The sequence below is a fragment of the Calypte anna genome, chromosome 2, assembly GCF_003957555.1.
Source record: "Calypte anna isolate BGI_N300 chromosome 2, bCalAnn1_v1.p, whole genome shotgun sequence".
Taxonomy (NCBI): Eukaryota; Metazoa; Chordata; class Aves; order Apodiformes; family Trochilidae; genus Calypte; species Calypte anna.
Genome location: NC_044245.1, coordinates 2977235 through 2995729, shown reverse-complemented (window position 1 = coordinate 2995729; position 18495 = coordinate 2977235). Strand labels below are relative to the sequence as shown.

General features: G+C 50.4%; 1 protein-coding gene across 1 annotated transcript; it reads right to left on the bottom strand.

Annotated features, from left to right (window-relative positions):
- Positions 1-856: 856 nt before the first annotated feature.
- LOC115597961 (guanylate kinase-like) lies at positions 857-18483 on the bottom strand. The gene is given in 6 exon segments (XM_030446495.1): positions 857-1001; positions 6059-6077; positions 6080-6156; positions 7277-7315; positions 9310-9427; positions 18374-18483. Coding segments are annotated over 6 exon segments (441 nt in total). The 5' UTR covers positions 18417-18483.
- Between the last annotated feature and the right edge of the window lie 12 nt (positions 18484-18495).

The window sequence follows — 18495 nt, the reverse complement described above, 5'->3', positions numbered from 1 at the left end:
TTCATCCACAGCCCAGAGCAAACCAGTGTCCCAAGCAGGGGCTTGGGGTGAAGATCATCTGCTTAGGTTGGAAGGGACCTTCCAGGAAGAAATCATCTGCTCCAACCCCCCTGCCCATGGGCAGGGATGCCTCTCATCTAGAAAAGGTTACTCAAGGCTCATCCCACCTGGCCTTGAAGATCTTCTACCCAGGCTCAGCTTCCCAGTTGCTTTTGCACTCCCTGTTTTTTTTTTTTTAATTTGTAGGTTTTTTGCAGGTAATCTGGGAGATGAAATTTCTCTGCTGGGTTCTGGTGCTGTTGGCTTCCTCCTCTAGATGAGAACAGGCTTGCCTGATCTACTGAGAGCATGAGGGGAGAGAGCCAGGATTTCTTGCATGGCTTTTTGGGAGTCCCATACCACCAATTAATCCACATCCCTTCTCTGAATCCTGCAGGGATTTCACTTTCTCCCAGAGGCACATGGAAGATCATTAATTATACAGGGCTCCATAAGAGGGGTATAGGATCTGGGGTGCTGCAGAGAACTTGAGTTTAACTTTTAAGATATGAGGCAAGTCTTAACACAAAAAAACCTCCTTCTCTCCCCAGTGTTAAGCATAAAATAAGCATTTAAAGGCTGAGCAAGTGCAGCAAGGGGGCTGGGAGCCCAGTTGTGGAAACTGGACAGGAAGGAATCTGAAAAACAGGGCAGACTGATCCCTGGGAAAAGAGGATGGGGAGTTTAAGACTGGGCAGAGGGATGCTCAGAAACATCCTCCCCACCCTTAGAAACCTGGAGGTGAATGAAGGGGAGGAAGAACCCCAGCAAGTGCCTGAATACCTCTAAGTGCCTAACGGCAAAGGAAGGCGGTCGCTCACCCAGGATGTCCAAAGATGGGGGGCTGCACAGAGATGTAGATGGGGTTCAGGTCTGTCTCTTGATGTTCTTCACACCCTGATGTCAATGTCAAGGACACAGATCTGGTTCTGGGCCCTGGGACAGCCTGCCACTGCACCTTACTGAAGGACAAAGCAAAGAGGGAAGGGGTCAGGGCATCCAGGCACTGCAGTGTGTTCCCCCTCCAAGCAGGGTCTGCACCCACAGGGCGTCCCCCCTGTGCCAAAATGTGCAGGAGAGAAGGGAGATCCTGCCTCTGCTTTTGCTGAAGTTTCTCTTTCCCCAATGTCCTCTGGGCAGAGCAGGACTTGGCTGTCTCCTAAAAGAGGTCATCAAAAACCATGATGGAAGGTTGGAAACGTGCAGCGTGGCTCAAGTCCAGCCTGGAAAGCACCAAACCCGAGCAACCTTGTCCTGGTTTGGGCCAGGATAAAGGTGATTCTCTGCCTTGTACTTTCTGCTTTCAGCTGAGCCTCTTTAAGTAGTTGCTGAAATTAAACAGCAAGTCCCCTCAGACAGTGTCTGCTTTTAGAACTGATAACACTTGAATGTTTATAGTTAATGCAGGGACTGGTTTGCCAGAGCCAGGCACTGCTCAGCTCTGAGGAAAACATTTTACCACCCCAGGAGCCCTCCTTTGGGGAGGAACAGACAAGAACAGATGCAGAATTGACCAGAGTATCCGTCCCATATACATTCACACTCAGTAATAATTTGAGGGATTTTCCTGATTTCCCCTCTTCCTGCTTCTCTTCCTGCTCTCTAGCTGCCTGCCTCCCACTCTCTTCCTTCACCCACATCCTGGAAGGCTTCCATCCCTTCCTCTGCCTGTGCTCCTGATCCATCCCAGCCTGAATCTGTGTGTTCCTGCCTCCAGCTCCCAACTGCTGCTGACCCCAGGATTCCACCTGGACTTTCCCAGGGCTGCCCTGCAGCCTCGGGGGTGCGTGAGAGTTATTGGGGGGAGGAATGTGGTTCTCATTTTCCTGTGTATCTCTATAATCTTACTAATTGTCCCTATCATTACTGTTTCATTAAAGTTCTGTAGTTTAGTCTCCAACCTATAAGTCTCTCTCCCTTATTCTCTCTCCTTTCTTTATCAAGGAGAGAGAGATTAATAGAGAGAGTCTATTTCGGTTTAATTGCCTGGCCAGTGTTAAACCCTGACAAACCTTCACCAAAACCACTGAGAAATTTCCCTTCTCCAGAGATCCACCAATTCCTGCATCCACACACTCTCTGAAGGCTGCCTGATGGAGAGGCTTCCTGCCCTGGGCCAGAAGATGCACAATTAAAAAAGGCATTTTTAGTGTGGTTGTTCCTTTTATGGTGTTGAAGACTCTTCCCCAGCACAGGGGAATTGCCTGGAGGTTGCTCCTGAACACAATTATCCCGGAGGAGCAGCCAGTTCCAACTCTCTCCTGGTGTACTGGAGGTACCCTGGAGTGGTTACTGGGAAGCAATCCTCTCAGGGAATTTTTTTGTTGGCACCTGCAAAGTGCTGAGCACAGGTTTCTCCTTCAAACCAGGGCTCCATGGCACAAGAGAGCAGAGGGAAAGCTCTGCCAAGGAGCTCAGAGGTGGCACTGCAGTTTTTGAGGGGGGTGAAATCAGGAGGCTCACAGAACCAGGTCATGATTTTAGTTGGAAAAGACCAAAATTACCAAGTCCAAGCATTACCCCCAGCACTGCTAAGGCCACCATGTCCCTCAGCACCCACATCTCCAGGGCTTTGAAATCCCTTCAGCAATGGTGACTTCCACCACCACCACCCAGACAGCCTTTTCCCAGGCTTCACAACCCTTTCCATCAATACATTTTTGCTGTTATCAAACCCTAAACCTCCCCTGGCACACCCTGAGGCTGTTTCCTCCTGTTAGACAGTGGCAGAGGAGATTTTAGAGGAGAATCTTGAGGTGGTTGGTGACCTTCTTCCTGACCTGGGAGTCTCAAAACACAGATTACAAACCCAAAAGGAATCAGCAAGCTCCAAGACCAGCAACTGTGCCCTGTACATATACAGATCTGAGCCTCATCCATCAGAAATACCCCAAAAACTCCTCAGAGTGCTTTGGTTTGCCATGTGAAAGCTGCAGGTTTCATCAGGTACCACCAGGCATCAGCCAACTCCAGCTACAACTCACCTCTAACAAGCCAGCAGCTTTCACAACCCTTGGAAAAAGACTCCATGGCTGCACTCTGATTTCAGTCTCCAATTTTAGGTGGCTTCAAAGAAATTCTGGTTTCTCTGGGCAGGACACAGACAGTGCCCTGAAAGGGCTCTTACATTAAGCAATTAATTTATAGTTCCTCATTCTTATTAGCTGGTGAGAATTAGGGGACAAAAAGGATTGGAGAAAACTTCACTTATTCTGAGAGGCATGAAGGAGTCTCCATTTTGTCAGACATTTTGATTAGAAACATCCTTAGTAGAGGAAACCTGAGCTTGGAGTTTCTGTATTTCTTTTCCTTGCAAAGAGATATTTATTGTTCAGAGGGTCTGGGTTAGTTTCAGCCTCTCACCACCACAGGCAGGGTGAAGATGCAGAGGGGAATCCAGGTGAAAGTGAGGGCCAGGGAGAAAAAGCACCTCAGAAGCAAACTCAAGTATATAATTTGGTTAAAGTACTGAATTCCTGCAGATTTTTCAAGAAAATTGTCTGAGCTGGAATGTCTTCTCAGCCCCCACCCTGAGAAAAAGGCACTAAACTCAACTCCACCTATGGATCAGGCCTCAGAAGGCAGACACCTCCACCCTGTGGCTGCCTGGATTAAGGAGGACACGTGGAGGAATGAAGCCAGGGATTAAGGAGCTTGAACTCAGCTTCTCCTTGGTGCTGGGGATTTGGAAGAATGAGCCATCAGGTTTCTCTTCTTGACACTGGAAGTATCAAGGCCAGGGCAGAGGATTGTCCTGCCAGCAAAACCAGATCCCTGAGAGGGCTGCCCTGAGCTGTGGTGACAGCAGTGACACCTCTGCAATGTCACAACTGGAACAGCCACTGTACTGAAGTGCAAAAATCACCAACTGGTCCTTCAGAGCTGTACAGCATGTTCAGTTTAGGGACTTTATGTTGGCACCTCCCAGAAGGAAACCCTCCTCACCAGGAAACCCTCCTCAAAAGGAAAAGGAAAACCTCCTCAGAAGGAAAAGCAAAAACTCCTCAGAAGGAAAAGGAAAAACTCCTCAGAAGGAAAAGGAAAACCTCCTCAAAAGGAAAAGGAAAACCTCCTCAAAAGGAAAAGGAAAACCTCTCCAAAAGGAAACCCTCCCCAAAAGGAAACCCTCCCCAAAAGGAAACCCTCCCCAAAAGGAAACCCTCCCCAAAAGGAACCCCTTTCCAAAAAGAAACCCTCCCCAAAAGGAAAACCTCCCCAAAAGGAAAACCTCCCCAAAAGGAAACCCTCCTCACAAGAAAACTTGGCCACCTCCAAAACGTCTTCAGAAAGGCACACTCAGCTCTTCTCAACAACCTAAATCTTCCTGAAAGGCATTCCAGGCAAATTTCTAACTAATTCCAACTAATACCTCAAGGAACATTTACTTTTCCTGCTTAGCAGATCCTTTACTACAGTGCCATCATTTCCTCACAATAATTGTGTAAGATAACAGCCTTTTAATTAACACTGCAGCTTGTTCTATTGATTATCAGCCCCAGAGCTGAGGGCAATGCTATTTTAAAATCCACCTCAACTCTTTAACCCCAGCCAGGGGTGCTGTGCAATTGATCTGCTCATAAGCAGCCACTTTACCAGAGCACAGAACCCTTGTTTCATAACAGCCACTGCAGACACCACAGGATCATGGAAGTGTTTGGGTTGGAAGGGACCTTAAAGATCATCTCATTCCAAACCCCCTGGAATAGTCAGGGACACCTCCCACCAGCCCAGGTTGCTCCAAGCCCCATCCAACCTGGATTTAAACACTTCCAGGGATGGGGCAGCCACAGCTCCTCTGGGAAACCTGGGCCAGGGGCTCAGCACCCTCACAGGAAAGAATTTCTTCCTAATGTCCAACCTAAATCTCCCCTCTTCAAGTTTTAACCTATTTCCCTTCATCCCATCCCTCCATCCCTTGTAAAAACTCCATCCCCAGCTTTCCTGGAGCCCCTGGAAGATGCTCTAAGGTCTCCCTGGAGATTTTCTCTCTCCCAGGCTGAACAACCCCAACCCTCTCAGCCTATTCTCATAGCTCCAGCCCTCTGATCACCACTTCTGCTCCTAAAATCTATTGTATCCAGACCATTGGGTTGACAAAGGGATAATGAGCAGAAGTCTCCATACTGCTCCCTGCAAGCACTTGCCCCTGTACTCAGCTCTGGTGAGGCCACAGCTTGAGTCCTGTGTCCAGTTCTGGGCCCCTCAGCTCAGGAAGGAGATTGAGGTGCTGGAGCAGGTCCAAAGGAGGGCAACCAGGCTGGTGAAGGGATCCAGCAGAATTCCTGTGAGGAAGGGCTGAGGGAGCTGGGGGTGTTGAGGCTGGAGAAGAGGAGGCTCAGGGGAGACCTCATCACTCTCTACAACTCCCTGAAAGGAGGTTGGAGCCAGGGGGGGTTGGGCTCTTTTCCCAGGCAACTCTCAGCAAGACAAGAGGGCAGGGTCTCAAGTTGTGCCAGGGGAGGTTTAGGTTGGAGATCAGAAAGAATTTCTTTCTGGAGAGGGTGATCAGGCATTGGAATGGGCTGCCCAGGGAAGTAGTGGATTCTCCGTGTCTGGAGATATTTCAGAAGAGACTGGATGTGGCACTGAGTGCCATGGGCTGGGAACTGCAGCAGTAGTGGATCAAGGGTTGGACTTGATGATCTCTGAGGTCCCTTCCAACCCAGCCAATTCTGTGATTCTGTGATTCTAAGATATTAAGGAGCACAAATCACCCCTGTGCAAGAACAGCTGAGAGGATTTGAACACCTTCAGCAGCCTCAAACACTAGAGGCTACAGAGATCTCAGAACTCAGTGATGACTCAATTACAATGAGCTGACTCTCTGCAGGAGTTAATTTTTTCATCTCAATAAAGCTGACATTGACCCTGCTATCAATGAAAAGTTCTGCCTTGGGGGCAAGAATCTGTGTGTCTGGGGGGAAAAATGTTGTTAAGCTCAAGTATTTTTTGCCTTTGCACCTTGTCCAGCTCCCAGCACCAACCTGGGCTGAGCAGTGAGGGTGCCTGAGCTGCATACCTTGTCCCATACATATTCCAGAGAATTCTGCATGCTCAATGAATTTCAACGCATCAATTTCTTTCTTCATTTCCTCTCTGGTCACAAGTGGGTAATCTGGAGAGGGAAAAAATAAAAGAAAGAAAGAAACAACCAAACCAAACCAAAAAAAACCCAACAAACCAACCAACCAAAAGAAAAAAAAAAAGGAAAAAAAAAATAAAAAAAAAAAAAAAAAAAAGAGCCAGAAATTAATAGCTTTGAAGGGAAAGTTCATGGTCAAAATAACCATAATTAAATAATAAATAATAAAATAATCATCCCAGAGTAATTTCAGAATGCAGGTAACTGCTCCCTAATTACAGCATCCCCAATGCCAATTGCCCAGGCACCTGCTTAAAGTGTTTTGGAGCTTTCTATATGGCCAAAAATGCTCCTGCATCCCCCTTTTCTATCCCTTTTCCTCTTCCTGGTGCAGGGAGAAACTTCCTCCCCATTACAGCAGGACCAAAGAGGCCCTTAATTTGAAAGCATTTTATGATTAAAGCCTAGAATGGAGTGGAGAGATAAAAGGGAACATCAAAACAAAAAGGAACTAAAAAGGAATGTTTCTCTTCTGTTAAAATTCCTCCCTTTCACTTCAGGGGGAAAACTGCCATTGGAAATGAAAGCAGAAAAGCTCATTTGATTTTTTCTGAAAGTATGCAAACAAAGCAGAGAAGAGAAAAGCAGCCTGAACACAAGCTCTGCATCCAGAGACACCTCATAAGGCTGCAATTCCCAGAGCAGGGTGTGTTTAAGGGCTCTCTATCTGTCCCTTTGGAAAACCAGTCAATCCACTCACTATGGAGCAGGGTGCATAAAACCTTGACCAGTGAGTCACAGAGAGTCCAGAAAAGAGAACTGGCAGCATGTGCTTCCATTTCATGATTTAATTTCATCATTTAATTACATTTTGGGTTTGTTCTGCCCAAGTCCATCCCCCCTCTGATATCTTCTCTTCCAGCTCATGGAGCAGGAGTAAATGGTTATGGTCTCATTGCCATGGAGATAAAGAACTCAAGTGGGTGTCTGTGTGCATATTTACAACATTATGGGAATGTCTGCTCCTCTAAACATCACTCAGTTATTCTGCCAGGGAGGTTTTGTGCATGCACTTCACCTATAAAACTTGATTTTTTTTCACGAGGAATTGTTTGCTGAGTCCAAGAGAGGCCCCACCTGCAACACACTCACCTCTTACAATTTACTTCTCCAGGCCTTGGCTGCCTCGTGTATCTGTAAGCAAAAAAACCAAACAACAATAAAAACCCCCCAAAACAGCCTTGTAAATATTGTAGGAAGCAAGAGTATCAAAGAAACAAAACCAAACACAGATCAACTAAGATGGATCCTCTCTTTAAAATGATCCAAGCTTTCTGGAATCAGTGTGGCAACCCAGCAGCATGCAGGATTGGCTTTAATCCAGGAATTCCAGATAATCTACAAACAACTGATTCAGAGTGCTGGTGGCCTGAGGAGTCAGAGTGGGACTTTGTGTTCAGCTCTGTGATGTGTAACCCCAGCACATTACTCAGGCCCTCTGCCTCCCTTCAGGGAATTAGCACCTGCCCCGAGTTATCTTCATTTAAAAAAGCTCAAGCAGCCACTTACATGGGTGCTAAAGCAGCCAGGATTAAGATGAATGCAGGGAGGTGTCAATAAACTATCCAGACTTTGAAACTGGCTGGAAGTTGTTCAAACTGATTTACTTCAAGCCAAAGCTCTACAAACCAGTGTCATGGTTTGGGCCAGGATAAAGGTGATTTTCTGTCTTGTACTTTTGCTTTTAGCTCAGTCTCTTGTAAGTAGTTGTACTTGCTGAAATTAACAGCAAGTTTCTCAGACAGTGTGTGCTTCTAGGACTGATAACCCTAGGTGTTTATAGTTACTGCTAGAGACTGGTGTGCAGAGCCAAGGACACTGCTCAGCTCTGAGGAAAACTTTTACCCTCCAGAAGGAATAAAGAGGTCCCACCTGCAGCCTCCTTTGGGGAGGAACAGACAAGAGAGATGCCAGAATTGACCAAACAGAGTATTCCATCCCATACACCTCATACTCAGGATAAATTTGAGGCATCACGAGGGCCAAGCCATGATTTCCTGATTTCCTGCTTCCAGCTGCCTGCCTTTCCTGCTTCCCTTCCTTCACCCAGCATCCTGGGAGGATTCCATCCCTTCCTCTGCCTGTGCTCCTGATCCATCCCAGCCTGAATCTGTGTGTTCCTGCCTCCAGCTCCCAACTGCTGCTGACCCCAGGATTCCAGCCTGGACTTTCCCAGGGCTGCCCTGCAGCCTCGGGGGTGACCTGAGAGTTATTGGGGGAAAGGGGGGAGGAACCTGGGATCAATTTTCCTGTATATTTGTATAGATTTAGTCATTTTTCCTATTTATCATTCCTGTTTCATTCAAGCTGTGTAGTTTAGTTTCCAACCCATCATTCTCTCTCCCTTATTCTCTCTCCTTTCTTTATTAAGGAGGAGAGAGAGATTAATAGAGAGCAGCTGTTACTTGGGTTAATTGCCAGGGCAGTGTTAAACCCTGACAACCAGAAAGAAGCTGCTGCTCAGCACAGCAAGCAACACTGATTGTTATTTCATTTAGGACTGGGGGGAGTTATTTTAAGGCAAGAAGGTTCTGATCACCTTCAAGTTTTCATAAAGCTGCACCTGCCAAAGTCTAAAAGGACACTGGAGAATTAGGAAGAAAAATATCTACCAAGAGGCAACTTTGGGGAAAAGGGACAGATTTAATTTGATGTGAGGAGCATGGGTTCATAGACACAAAAGGAAAGATAATTTATTTTCCTCTCCAGTAATATTCAATTTTTAAACAGGCAGTATTTGCCCTTTCCTAGCAGAACAGATCTGGATCTCACAGATCTCAAAGGATTTCACTTGCAGGATCCAAAGTGTTAGGACAGCAAAAAAAAAAACAAACCAAATATTTTTGGTAATGTACTTAAAACACCTTGCAGAACTCCAGGGAAAGATCAGGCAAATGAGCCATGGGCACTGCCCACACTCTGAGGGAAACCTTTAAGGTGTCACTCAAGAAAAAATCAACAAAATAAACATTCCAGCAGGCAAGCTGCCAAAAAATTCCTTGCCCTGATGCTGCTGTGGATGCTGGAGAATTCCAGCATTGCCAGGGTTATTTTCACCTCAGAGGGAACCATCCCAGGGAACTCCTCCTCCTCTTACCTTGTCCTCACCCCAGAGACACTCAAGATACTCACGGGAGACACTGAAGCCAAAGACATTCTCATAATCTTTAAGTAATTTCTTTAACAAAGTGCTCTTCCCTGCACCCGAGGGGCCGCTCAGAACCACGGGTCTTGGTCCCTGCATGGCTGGAAAAAAAGAGAAAAAAAAACCCCATATGGAGGTGTGCCTGAACCTACAAGAGCACCTAAGCTTTGCCCTTGGATTGCAGTTTCTGCAGGGAAGTCTGAAATGATGAGAAAAGGCAAACCTGGAGCTGATAGGAAGGAACAGAGGGTGGGAAATTCCAGGGAAATTCAAAGAACTCTTAAATTAGGGAGCATGGGTTAATTAATTCCCTAAATTAGGGAATTAGGTTCTGTGAAATAACCAGGTTGGGAGCCCTAAAGGACTTGGATAACATTTTGGAGAGCAGAAAACAGCAGTGCAGCAGGAAAGCTTCCCCTTGCTGTGCCCAGTTCTTAGCAGGGAACAAATCTCTCAGGCTTTGAAGCACCTGTGTCACTGCAGGGTGGTTCTGAAGGACTGAGGTTAAACCCAAAAAAGGAGGACACTGGGTTCCAGGTGCCACTAAAGGAGCTCTGCCACCAGGGTTGGGTCCCTCTGAGACCCAAATCCCAGGGAAGTTTTTCTCCAGGAGGAGATAATTGCCTGGAAACACCACAGGATCTGCAGGGAAATCCCAGGTTAACACTTGTGGGGTCACAGCCACCTCCCTCAGATGGGCAGAGGCCTCCAGGAGAAGCTGGTAAGAAAAAAAAAAAATAAAAATAAAAGGGCAGAAATCAGCTACACATCTTCAAGTGAAGGGTTGGGATGTCTTTGAGACCATCACACCTCTTCTGCTGCTTGCTCACATCCCAACAAGTACAAACCACCAGCCTGTGAGGGACACCTGAATGTTTCCTGGCATTCCCAGGATAAATATCCCTAGGCAAAAGCTTTTCCATAAGCTGCCTGAAGCTCAGACCCACTGCCCCCCACCACTAAACCCCAAAACTGCAACAATGTCCCCAACACGGGTGGGATCTGGGATGCAAAGGGGTTTATTTGGGGTTTATTTCCACCTTTCCTGGAGCACCAACTCCAGCTCTCCTGGCCAGGGAGAAGTGTTTGGTTCCTGGTACAGGAAAAAAAGAAAAAAATGAAGGCAGCTTGGGGCCACACAGAGTTTTCCTGCAGTTGCTACTTCAGCCAGAAAGCAAGCAACTGGGTGGTTTTGCACTCCTGCCTCTCTAGGGTGGAAGAAAAATTAATTATTAACCTGTGAATAAAGAAGCAAATCCTGTAGGACAGCTCAGGGGGTTCCACTGGGGACCCTCATCCATCAACAGCAACTCAGCAGCTTCTAAAGCAGAGGTGGTGAGAAGAGCAGGACAAACCAAACAAGCTGCTCCTTTGCTCTTTAAAACCCATCACACTCTGGAAGCAGAAAATCCCTTGGAAATTCATTTCTTGAACCACAGGGCCTTGGGTGTGGCCTCAGCAGACCTTTCCATTTTAAATGAGCTCATCAGCAATGTCACCCTGAGCTTACCAATCACTTTCTTTAAACAGCCTTAAGCCAAATGCCACGTCTTACAAACTGGGTTGGGGATCCTCCAGCAGCCTAATCCAACCCAGCTGCCTGAACCCCAGCTTTCAAGGAGCTGGATACCTCCTTATCCCTAAATCCCTCCTTCCTGCACAGCTCTGCCATCACGCAGCCCTGGGTCAGGCAGCACAGCTGCAAAACAGGCAAATTCAGCTGCAAATTATATAAATTCTCTGAGTTTTCCCTTCTTTCCTGTCCCCCAGGGTGCTTTGTCTGACCAGAGTTTAAAGTCTGCAAAAAAGGAGAGGGTATTAACACAAAAAGTCTAAGGAGGTGCCAGCAGCAGAGTAAAAACCCCACATTTCAATCACCTTCCAAAAGAAAAGTGTCTTCTTTTTGGGGTTTTTTGCTGTTAATGTCCCCTGGGTGCTGCAGCTCCAGAGACTGAACAGCTTCAGTCTGTTGGAACCAGTCCAGGGGAGGCCAAAAAGATGATCCAGAGGCTGGAGAACTTCTGCTCCCAGGAGAGGCTGAGGAGCTGGGATTGTTCAGCCTGGAGAAGACTCCAGGGGGACCTTAGAGCTGCCCCCCAATCCCTGAAGGGAACCTCCAGGAAGGCTGCAGAGGGACTTTTCCTCAGAGTGTCCAGCCCTAGGACCAGGGGAAATGGATTGAAAGTGCAGGAGAAGAGGTTCAGGCTGGAGCTGAGGAAGAAGTTCTTCAGCAGGAGGGTGCTGAGACTCTGGAACAGATTGCCCAGAGAAGCTGTGGCTGCCCCCTCCCTGGAGGTGTTCAAGGCCAGGTTGGATGAGGCTTGGAGCAACCTGGGCTGGATGAGAGGTGTCCCTGCCCATGGCAGGAGCTTGGAGATGATCTCCAAGGTCCTTTCCAACCTAAACCATTCCATGATTCTCCAGGGTCCTGAGACAACTGATCCCATGGTCCATGCACAGCCACAATTGGGCTTCATCATCCAAAACCCCACAAGGCTGAAACCCTTTGAGGTAAGGACCTGTCCTACCTTTCCCTCAGCCTTTGAGAATTTCCAGGGAGCCCAAGTTTTTCCCTAAATGTTCCACACCTGGAGAGGAGAGCACAACCCTCCTGGACCTCCTCACCAGCAAATCTTCTCAGAACTTGCAGCCAGGAAGCAGAGAGGCTCCTGCTGAGCTCTCCAAACCATTTTCCTCTCTGCCAACTCCTCTCATTGATACAAATTAAGTGGCAGAACTCTGGTGAGCCCTGACCCTTCCTCCAGAAGAGCTGCAGAAAATTCTGTCACCCTGCAGCCACCCCAGCACCTGGCTCCTCCTCAACCAAGTCCCTCCATCCTGCTCCAGCTTCCTCAAACACCACTCAAACTCCCTGCAGGTGACATTTGGGTCCTGGCTGGGGGTTTGGCTTCTTTCCCTCCACCACCATCTGGTTCTGCCAACAAGAGCAGCTCCAGATGCCCAAATCCCAGCCCCACTAAAGAGCTTTTCTCTCCCACCTTCCCCTCAACAACAACAACAAAATGTTAAAGCTGCCCAAATCATTTACAACCATTTCACCCAAACAAACTGGGAAAGGGGCAAAACCCCTCACTGGGAGGAGAAGGTTCCATCCTCTCCTTACCTTTTGCTTTTCTTCCCTTAGAGGCAAGGAATGAAATGCAGCTCCTAGCAGCACCCCTGAGCCAGGCAGCAGGAAGCTGGGCTATTTGTGAGCTGCCTAAAGCTTTAATTACCCAGCTGCAGTTTGAAGATGGCCAATGGAAAAGTGCTCCCTGCCCTTTAATCTCCTCTTGGGGTTTTTTTTTCCTCCACTCCTCTGCTCTCCTGCCTGGGAAAGACAAGAGACAAAATGCAGCTAAGGGTGTACATGCAGGTCTGGTGTGTCCCCAACAGTCCTACAGGTTGCTAAGGTGCTCAGGGGGTGTCCAGAACACCCTCTCAAATGTACCACCTCCTCTGGTGGTGGTCAGACCAGTGGTGCCCACAGCCCCCAAGGGTGGGTGGACTCTCAGATGGCAGAAAACTCAGGCTCTAAAGCTGCTACACCCCCATCAGACACCCAGCAGTTGGGTGCTGGACAAAAACTCTTCCAGAACACCCCTCAGTTTGGGTTTTACCCTGGATTTCACCTCCCACAGACAACACTCCTCTCCTTTCAGACTGTAACCTGTGTGGTTGTTGCCTCCAGCCACCACTTAACCTCATTTTTAGGTGATGCCACAAAAGCCACCAGGTGGGACCCTGCAGGGGTCATCTCCTTTTCCTTCCTCCCCCCCCCCCCCCCCCTTTTTTTTTTTTTTTTTTTTTTTTCCTAAAAATATTGAGAGCTCAAGTGAGAAAAGACACAGGAGTTGTGATCACAGGTCCCACTTCTTTGGAAAACAGGCTAAAAATGGGCCAGGAGACTCAAAGGTGTTTCCTCTTGCCTCCCTCCAGAAGTATCCCCCCTTCTCTTCTTCTGGAGATCTGCAGAGGAAAACCAGATGGAAGTTAGGAGGGAGGGAAAAAAAAAGAAAAAAAAGGGAAGAAAAAAAGGGGAGAAGAAAAAAGGGGAGAAGAAAAAAGGGGAGAAGAAAAAAGGGGAGAAGAAAAAGGGGAGAAGAAAAAGGGAGAGAAGAAAAAAGGGGAGAAGAAAAAAGGGGAGAAGAAAAAAGGGGAGAAGAAAAAAAGGGGAGAAGAAAAAAGGGGAGAAGAAAAAAAAATTCAGTTTCCAATGACTGATGAAAGGGATGGAAAACTGGGAATCTGTAACAGAGCAAAAACATCTCCCATGGGGCATCTGAAGGTGCCCAGCAGACTGTGGGATTTTGGGAGCAGCTCTGCAGGAGAGGTGAAGGATAAAAATGTCCTGAGGGGGTGAAGAGCTGATGGGTGCTGGGAGTGGGTGAGATTTGGTTAACCTGACCTCAAGGAATGGCTCCAAATGATGGGCTGGGCTGCACCCCAATCACCACTGCCCTCCTCTGCCTCCTCATCCCTGTCAAATGCCCTCCAGCAACCCAAAAACCTCAAAGTAAAAACCTTTTTCCTCAAAAACCACAAGTACCAAAAAAAGCCCAAAGGAAGAGATCTGGTGGATACAGGGATACTGGTGGAAACTGTTAAATTCTCCTCTTTGGTTCCCGGCCCACAAGGCACCTGCACATCCCATTTCCAAGCTGTCTGCAGCAGTAGCCTTCCAATCACTTCTGTATGTTAAGCAGAAATTCCAATTTATTGCCTCATTTAGAATCATAGAATTGGCTGGGTTGGAAGGGACCTCAGAGATCATCAAGTCCAACCCTTGATCCACTACTGCTGCAGTTCCCAGCCCATGGCACTCAGTGCCACATCCAGGCTCTTTGGAAATATCTCCAGACACGGAGAATCCACTACTTCCCTGGGCAGCCCATTCCAATGCCTGATCACCCTCTCCAGAAAGAAATTCTTTCTAATCTCCAACCTAAACCTCCCCTGGCACAACTTGAGACCCTGCCCTCTTGCCTTGCTGAGAGTTGCCTGGGAAAAGAGCCCAACCCCCCCCTGGCTCCAACCTCCTTTCAGGGAGTTGGAGAGAGTGATGAGGTCTCCCCTGAGCCTCCTCTTCTCCAGCCTCAACACCCCCAGCTCCCTCAGCCCTTCCTCACAGCAATTCTGCTGGATCCCTTCACAGCCTCCTTGCTCTTCTCTGGACCTGCTCCAGCACCTCAATCTCCTTCCTGAGCTGAGGGGCCCAGAACTGGACACAGGACTCAAGCTGTGGCCTCACCAGGGCTGAGCACAGGGGCAGAATCCCTTCCCTGGACCTGCTGGCCACGCTGTTCCTGAGCCAGCCCAGGATGCCATTGGCCTTCTTGGCCACCTGGGCACACTGCTGGCTCCTGTTCAGCTTCCTGGCAAACCAGACTCCCAGGTCCCTTTCTGCCACTCTGTGCCCAGCCTGGAGCTCCCCATGGGGTTGTTGTGGCCAAAGTGCAGGACCCGGCACTTGGAATGTTGAACCTCATCCCCTTGGGATCATTCCAACTCTCCAGTCTGTCCAGGTCCCTCTGCAGAGCCCTCCTGCCTTCCAGCTGATCCACACTCCCCCCCAGCTTAGTGTCATCTGCAAATTTGCTGATGATGGACTCAATCCCCTCATCTAAATCATCAATGAAGATATTGAACAGAACTGGGCCCAACACTGATCCCTGGGGGACACCACAGGTGACTGGCAGCCAACTGGATCAGCCCTGTTCAGCAATTTTAAAAAACATGGAACTCTTCAGGAATTTGGTGTCATTTGCTCAGATTTTGGCATTTCCAGAGCAGGCACTCTGGACAGAGAGGGTCTCCTGGGTTACACCTAAAATGGTTTTGGCTCCATGAGCACCAAAATCCCAGGGGGCTGGAGTCACCCGGCACAGTTATATCATAAAGACCCCTGTGTCTGGGGAGGTGCCACACCTGAGGCTGGGGACAAACCAGGCAGGGCTGTGGGAAGAGGAGGTGGTCACCAAAAAAAGGTTTGGTCACCAAGGGTGAGGAACATTTTTGGGTCTGCTCTGCCCTGCTCAACTCACCTGGGGGTTTAACTGGGAGGAACCAACTCAAAGGAGAGACATGGAAAGGGTTAAAACATAATTAATGCTGATTAGCAGAGAGGCTTTAGAGAGGAGGCCTCAGCAAAGCAGAAAAGCAGCTTAAAGGACAGTTTCCCTGGAACCCCAAGACTCCTGAATTAGGATGATTAATCCCATTCCCTATTTTTAGGAGGTTTGTTACAGAGTTTCAGGTCACTTCCTGAAATCCCCAGGCAGCTCCAGCAACACATTTTAATCAGGAAAAACCCCCAGGATCTCAAAGCCCCAGGTCTTGCACCAGCAGAGATTCTGCCCCAAGAGCCAGAAGGTTGCTTAAATTAAAAAAAAAGAAATTAATTATTATTTGTAATACCAAAAACAGGAGCAGAGCACCCCCAGCACAGTACCCAGAGCTGTCGGGACCACTCAGCCACTTTTCTCCTGGAAACAAATTAGCTACACAGCACTAATTAGCTGCTTGCACTGATTGGTGTTGCTCTCCTTGCAGGGCAGAACCACTTGCTCAAGGTCACTGCAGAAAACCGAGGTCCAGGAGGTCAGGAGTCACTCCAAGAGTTGTGTCCCACTGCAAAACTGGACCAGTTTAACCAGTTAGGCAATTGGTCTGAGCCCCCTTTTACCCACCTGGGGGGAATTTCTCCAGAACTGAAGCTCAGGCAGGTGTGGTTTTGCCTCCCCCCCCCCACGTGCTTTGCATTTCACCACACAAGAGCTTTATTTATTTATGGATACCTGAAGGGTGGTTACCCCAAACCTCTGCTTTTACCCTCATCATCTCACAGGGTACCCAAAAAAACCCAATAAATTCAACCAGAACACCCCCCCCCCAAACCCCCCCTTAAAATGCTGATATAACCAAGGAGGGGGGGACACCTCAGAGCCCCCTCCCCAAGCAGTGATGGGGATATGGAGGGGCTGGGAGGGGTGATGGGGAACTCAGCATCCTCAGAGTGGTTGTGGGGGGCAGGAAACCCAGTGGTGGGACCAGGACCCCCCACCCACCAGCTCAGCACCCCTCAAGAGGGGTCCCTATGAGGGGCTGCACACCCTGGGGCTGGCAGAGACCCCCCCTCCCAACTAAAATCCCTGTGAGGGGCTCAGCACCCCAAGCTGGATGCCTCCCACCCTAACTGGGGGTCGGTGTGAGGGGCTCAGGCTCCTGGGGTCACCTGGGTCCCCCCTTCTTCCTTCCCATCCCCCCTCCGGCCGAAAATCCCTGTGAGGGGCTCAGACCCCTGGGGTCACCTCGGACCCCCAGCTGAAGGTCTTTGTGAGGGGTTCAGACCCACCCCCCCCAACAGCCAAAAATCCCTGTGAGGGGTTCAGACCCCTGGGGTCACCTGGGTCCCCCCTTCTTCCTCCCCATCCCCCCCCCCAGCCAAAAATCCCTGTGAGGGGCTCAGCACCCAGAGCTGGCTGCCCCCTGCCCACCTCCCACCCTTCACTGAGGGTCCTTGTGAGGGACTCAGACACCTGAAGCCAGCTGGGCCCCCCCAGCCAAAAATCCCTCTGAGGGGCTCAGGCTCCTGGGGTCACCTGGGACCCCCCACCGAAGGTCCTTGTGAGGGGTTCAGACCCCTGGGACCACCTGCCCCCCCCCAGCCAAAAACCCCTGTGAGGGGCTCAGACCCCTGAGGTCACCTGGGACCCCCAGCTGAAGGTCTTTGTGAGGGGTTCAGACCCACCAGCCAAAAATCCCTGTGAGGGGCCCAGACCCCAGACCCCCCCCTTCTTAGGGTCCTTGTAAGGGGTTCAGACCCCTGAGGCCACCTGGGCCTCCCACCCCCAGCCAAAAATCCCTGTGAGAGGCTTAAACCCCTGGGGCCACCTGCCTCTCCTTCCCCCCCCCCATCCAAGGATCCCTGTGAGGGGCTCAGCACCACAGCCCCCCCCCAGCCAAAAATCCCAATGAGGGGCTTAAACCCCTGGGGTCACCTGCCCCAGCCCCAGCCAAGAACCTCTGTGAAGTGCTCAGACCCTTAAAGCCACCTGGGCCCCCCCAGCCAAGGATCCTTGTGAGGGGCTCAGACCCCAGGGGTCAGCTGAGCCCCCCCAGCCAAAAACCCCTGTGAGGGGCTCAGCACCCCAGCCCTCCCCCAGCCAAAAATCCCTGAGGAGCTCAGACCCCTGAGGCCACCTGGGCCCCCCCAGCCAAAAATCCCTCTGAGGGGCTCAGGGTCCTGGGGTCACCTGGACCCCCCCACCAGCCAAAAACCCCTGTGAGGGGTTCAGACCCCTGGGGTCACCTGGGACCCCCGGCTGAAGGTCTTTGTGAGGGGTTCAGACCCACCACCCCCCCCCCCCAGCCAAAAATCCCTGTGAGGGGTTCAGACCCCTGAGGCCACCTGGGCCCCCCCAGCCAAGGATCCCTGTGAGGGGCTCAGCACCCAAGTCCCCCCTCTGCTGAGGGTCCCTGTGAGGGGTTCAGACCCCTGAGGCCACTTGGGCCTCCCACCCCCAGCCAAAAATCCCTGTGAGGGGCTCAAGCTCCTGGGGTCACCTGGGCCCCCCTTACCCTCCCCTCCCCAGCCAAACATCCCTGTGAGAGGCTCAGACCCCTGAGGCCACCTGGGCCCCCCCAGCCAAGGATCCCTGTGAGGGGCCCAGCACCCCAGCCCCCCCCCTGCTGAGGGTCCTTGTGAGAGGCTCAGACCCCTAAAGCCACCTGGGCCCCCCCCAGCCAAGGATCCCTGTGAGGGGCTCAGACCCCTGGGGTCACCTGGGCCCCTCCCCAGCCAAGGATCCCTGTGAGGTGCTCAGACCCCTGAGGCCACCTGGGCCCCCCCAGCCAAGGATCCCTGTGAGGGGCTCAGCACCCCCGGGGTCACCTGGGCCTCCCCCTCCCATCCGAGGATTCCTGTGAGGGACTCAGCCCCTTGAGGCCACCTGGTGCCCGTCAGCCGAGGGTCCCTGTGAGGGTCTCGCCCCCCCCATCCGTACCTGCCCCCTCAGTGAGGAGGGACCCCATCCCCCCCCGCTCACCCGCCGCCCAAGCGATGGCTCCGCGCAGCCGCCGCCCGCTCATGGGGAGGGGGGAATAGGGGCGGGGGTTTGGGGGGGGGATTTGGGGTTATTTTGGGGGGATTTGGGGGTTGTTTGGGACA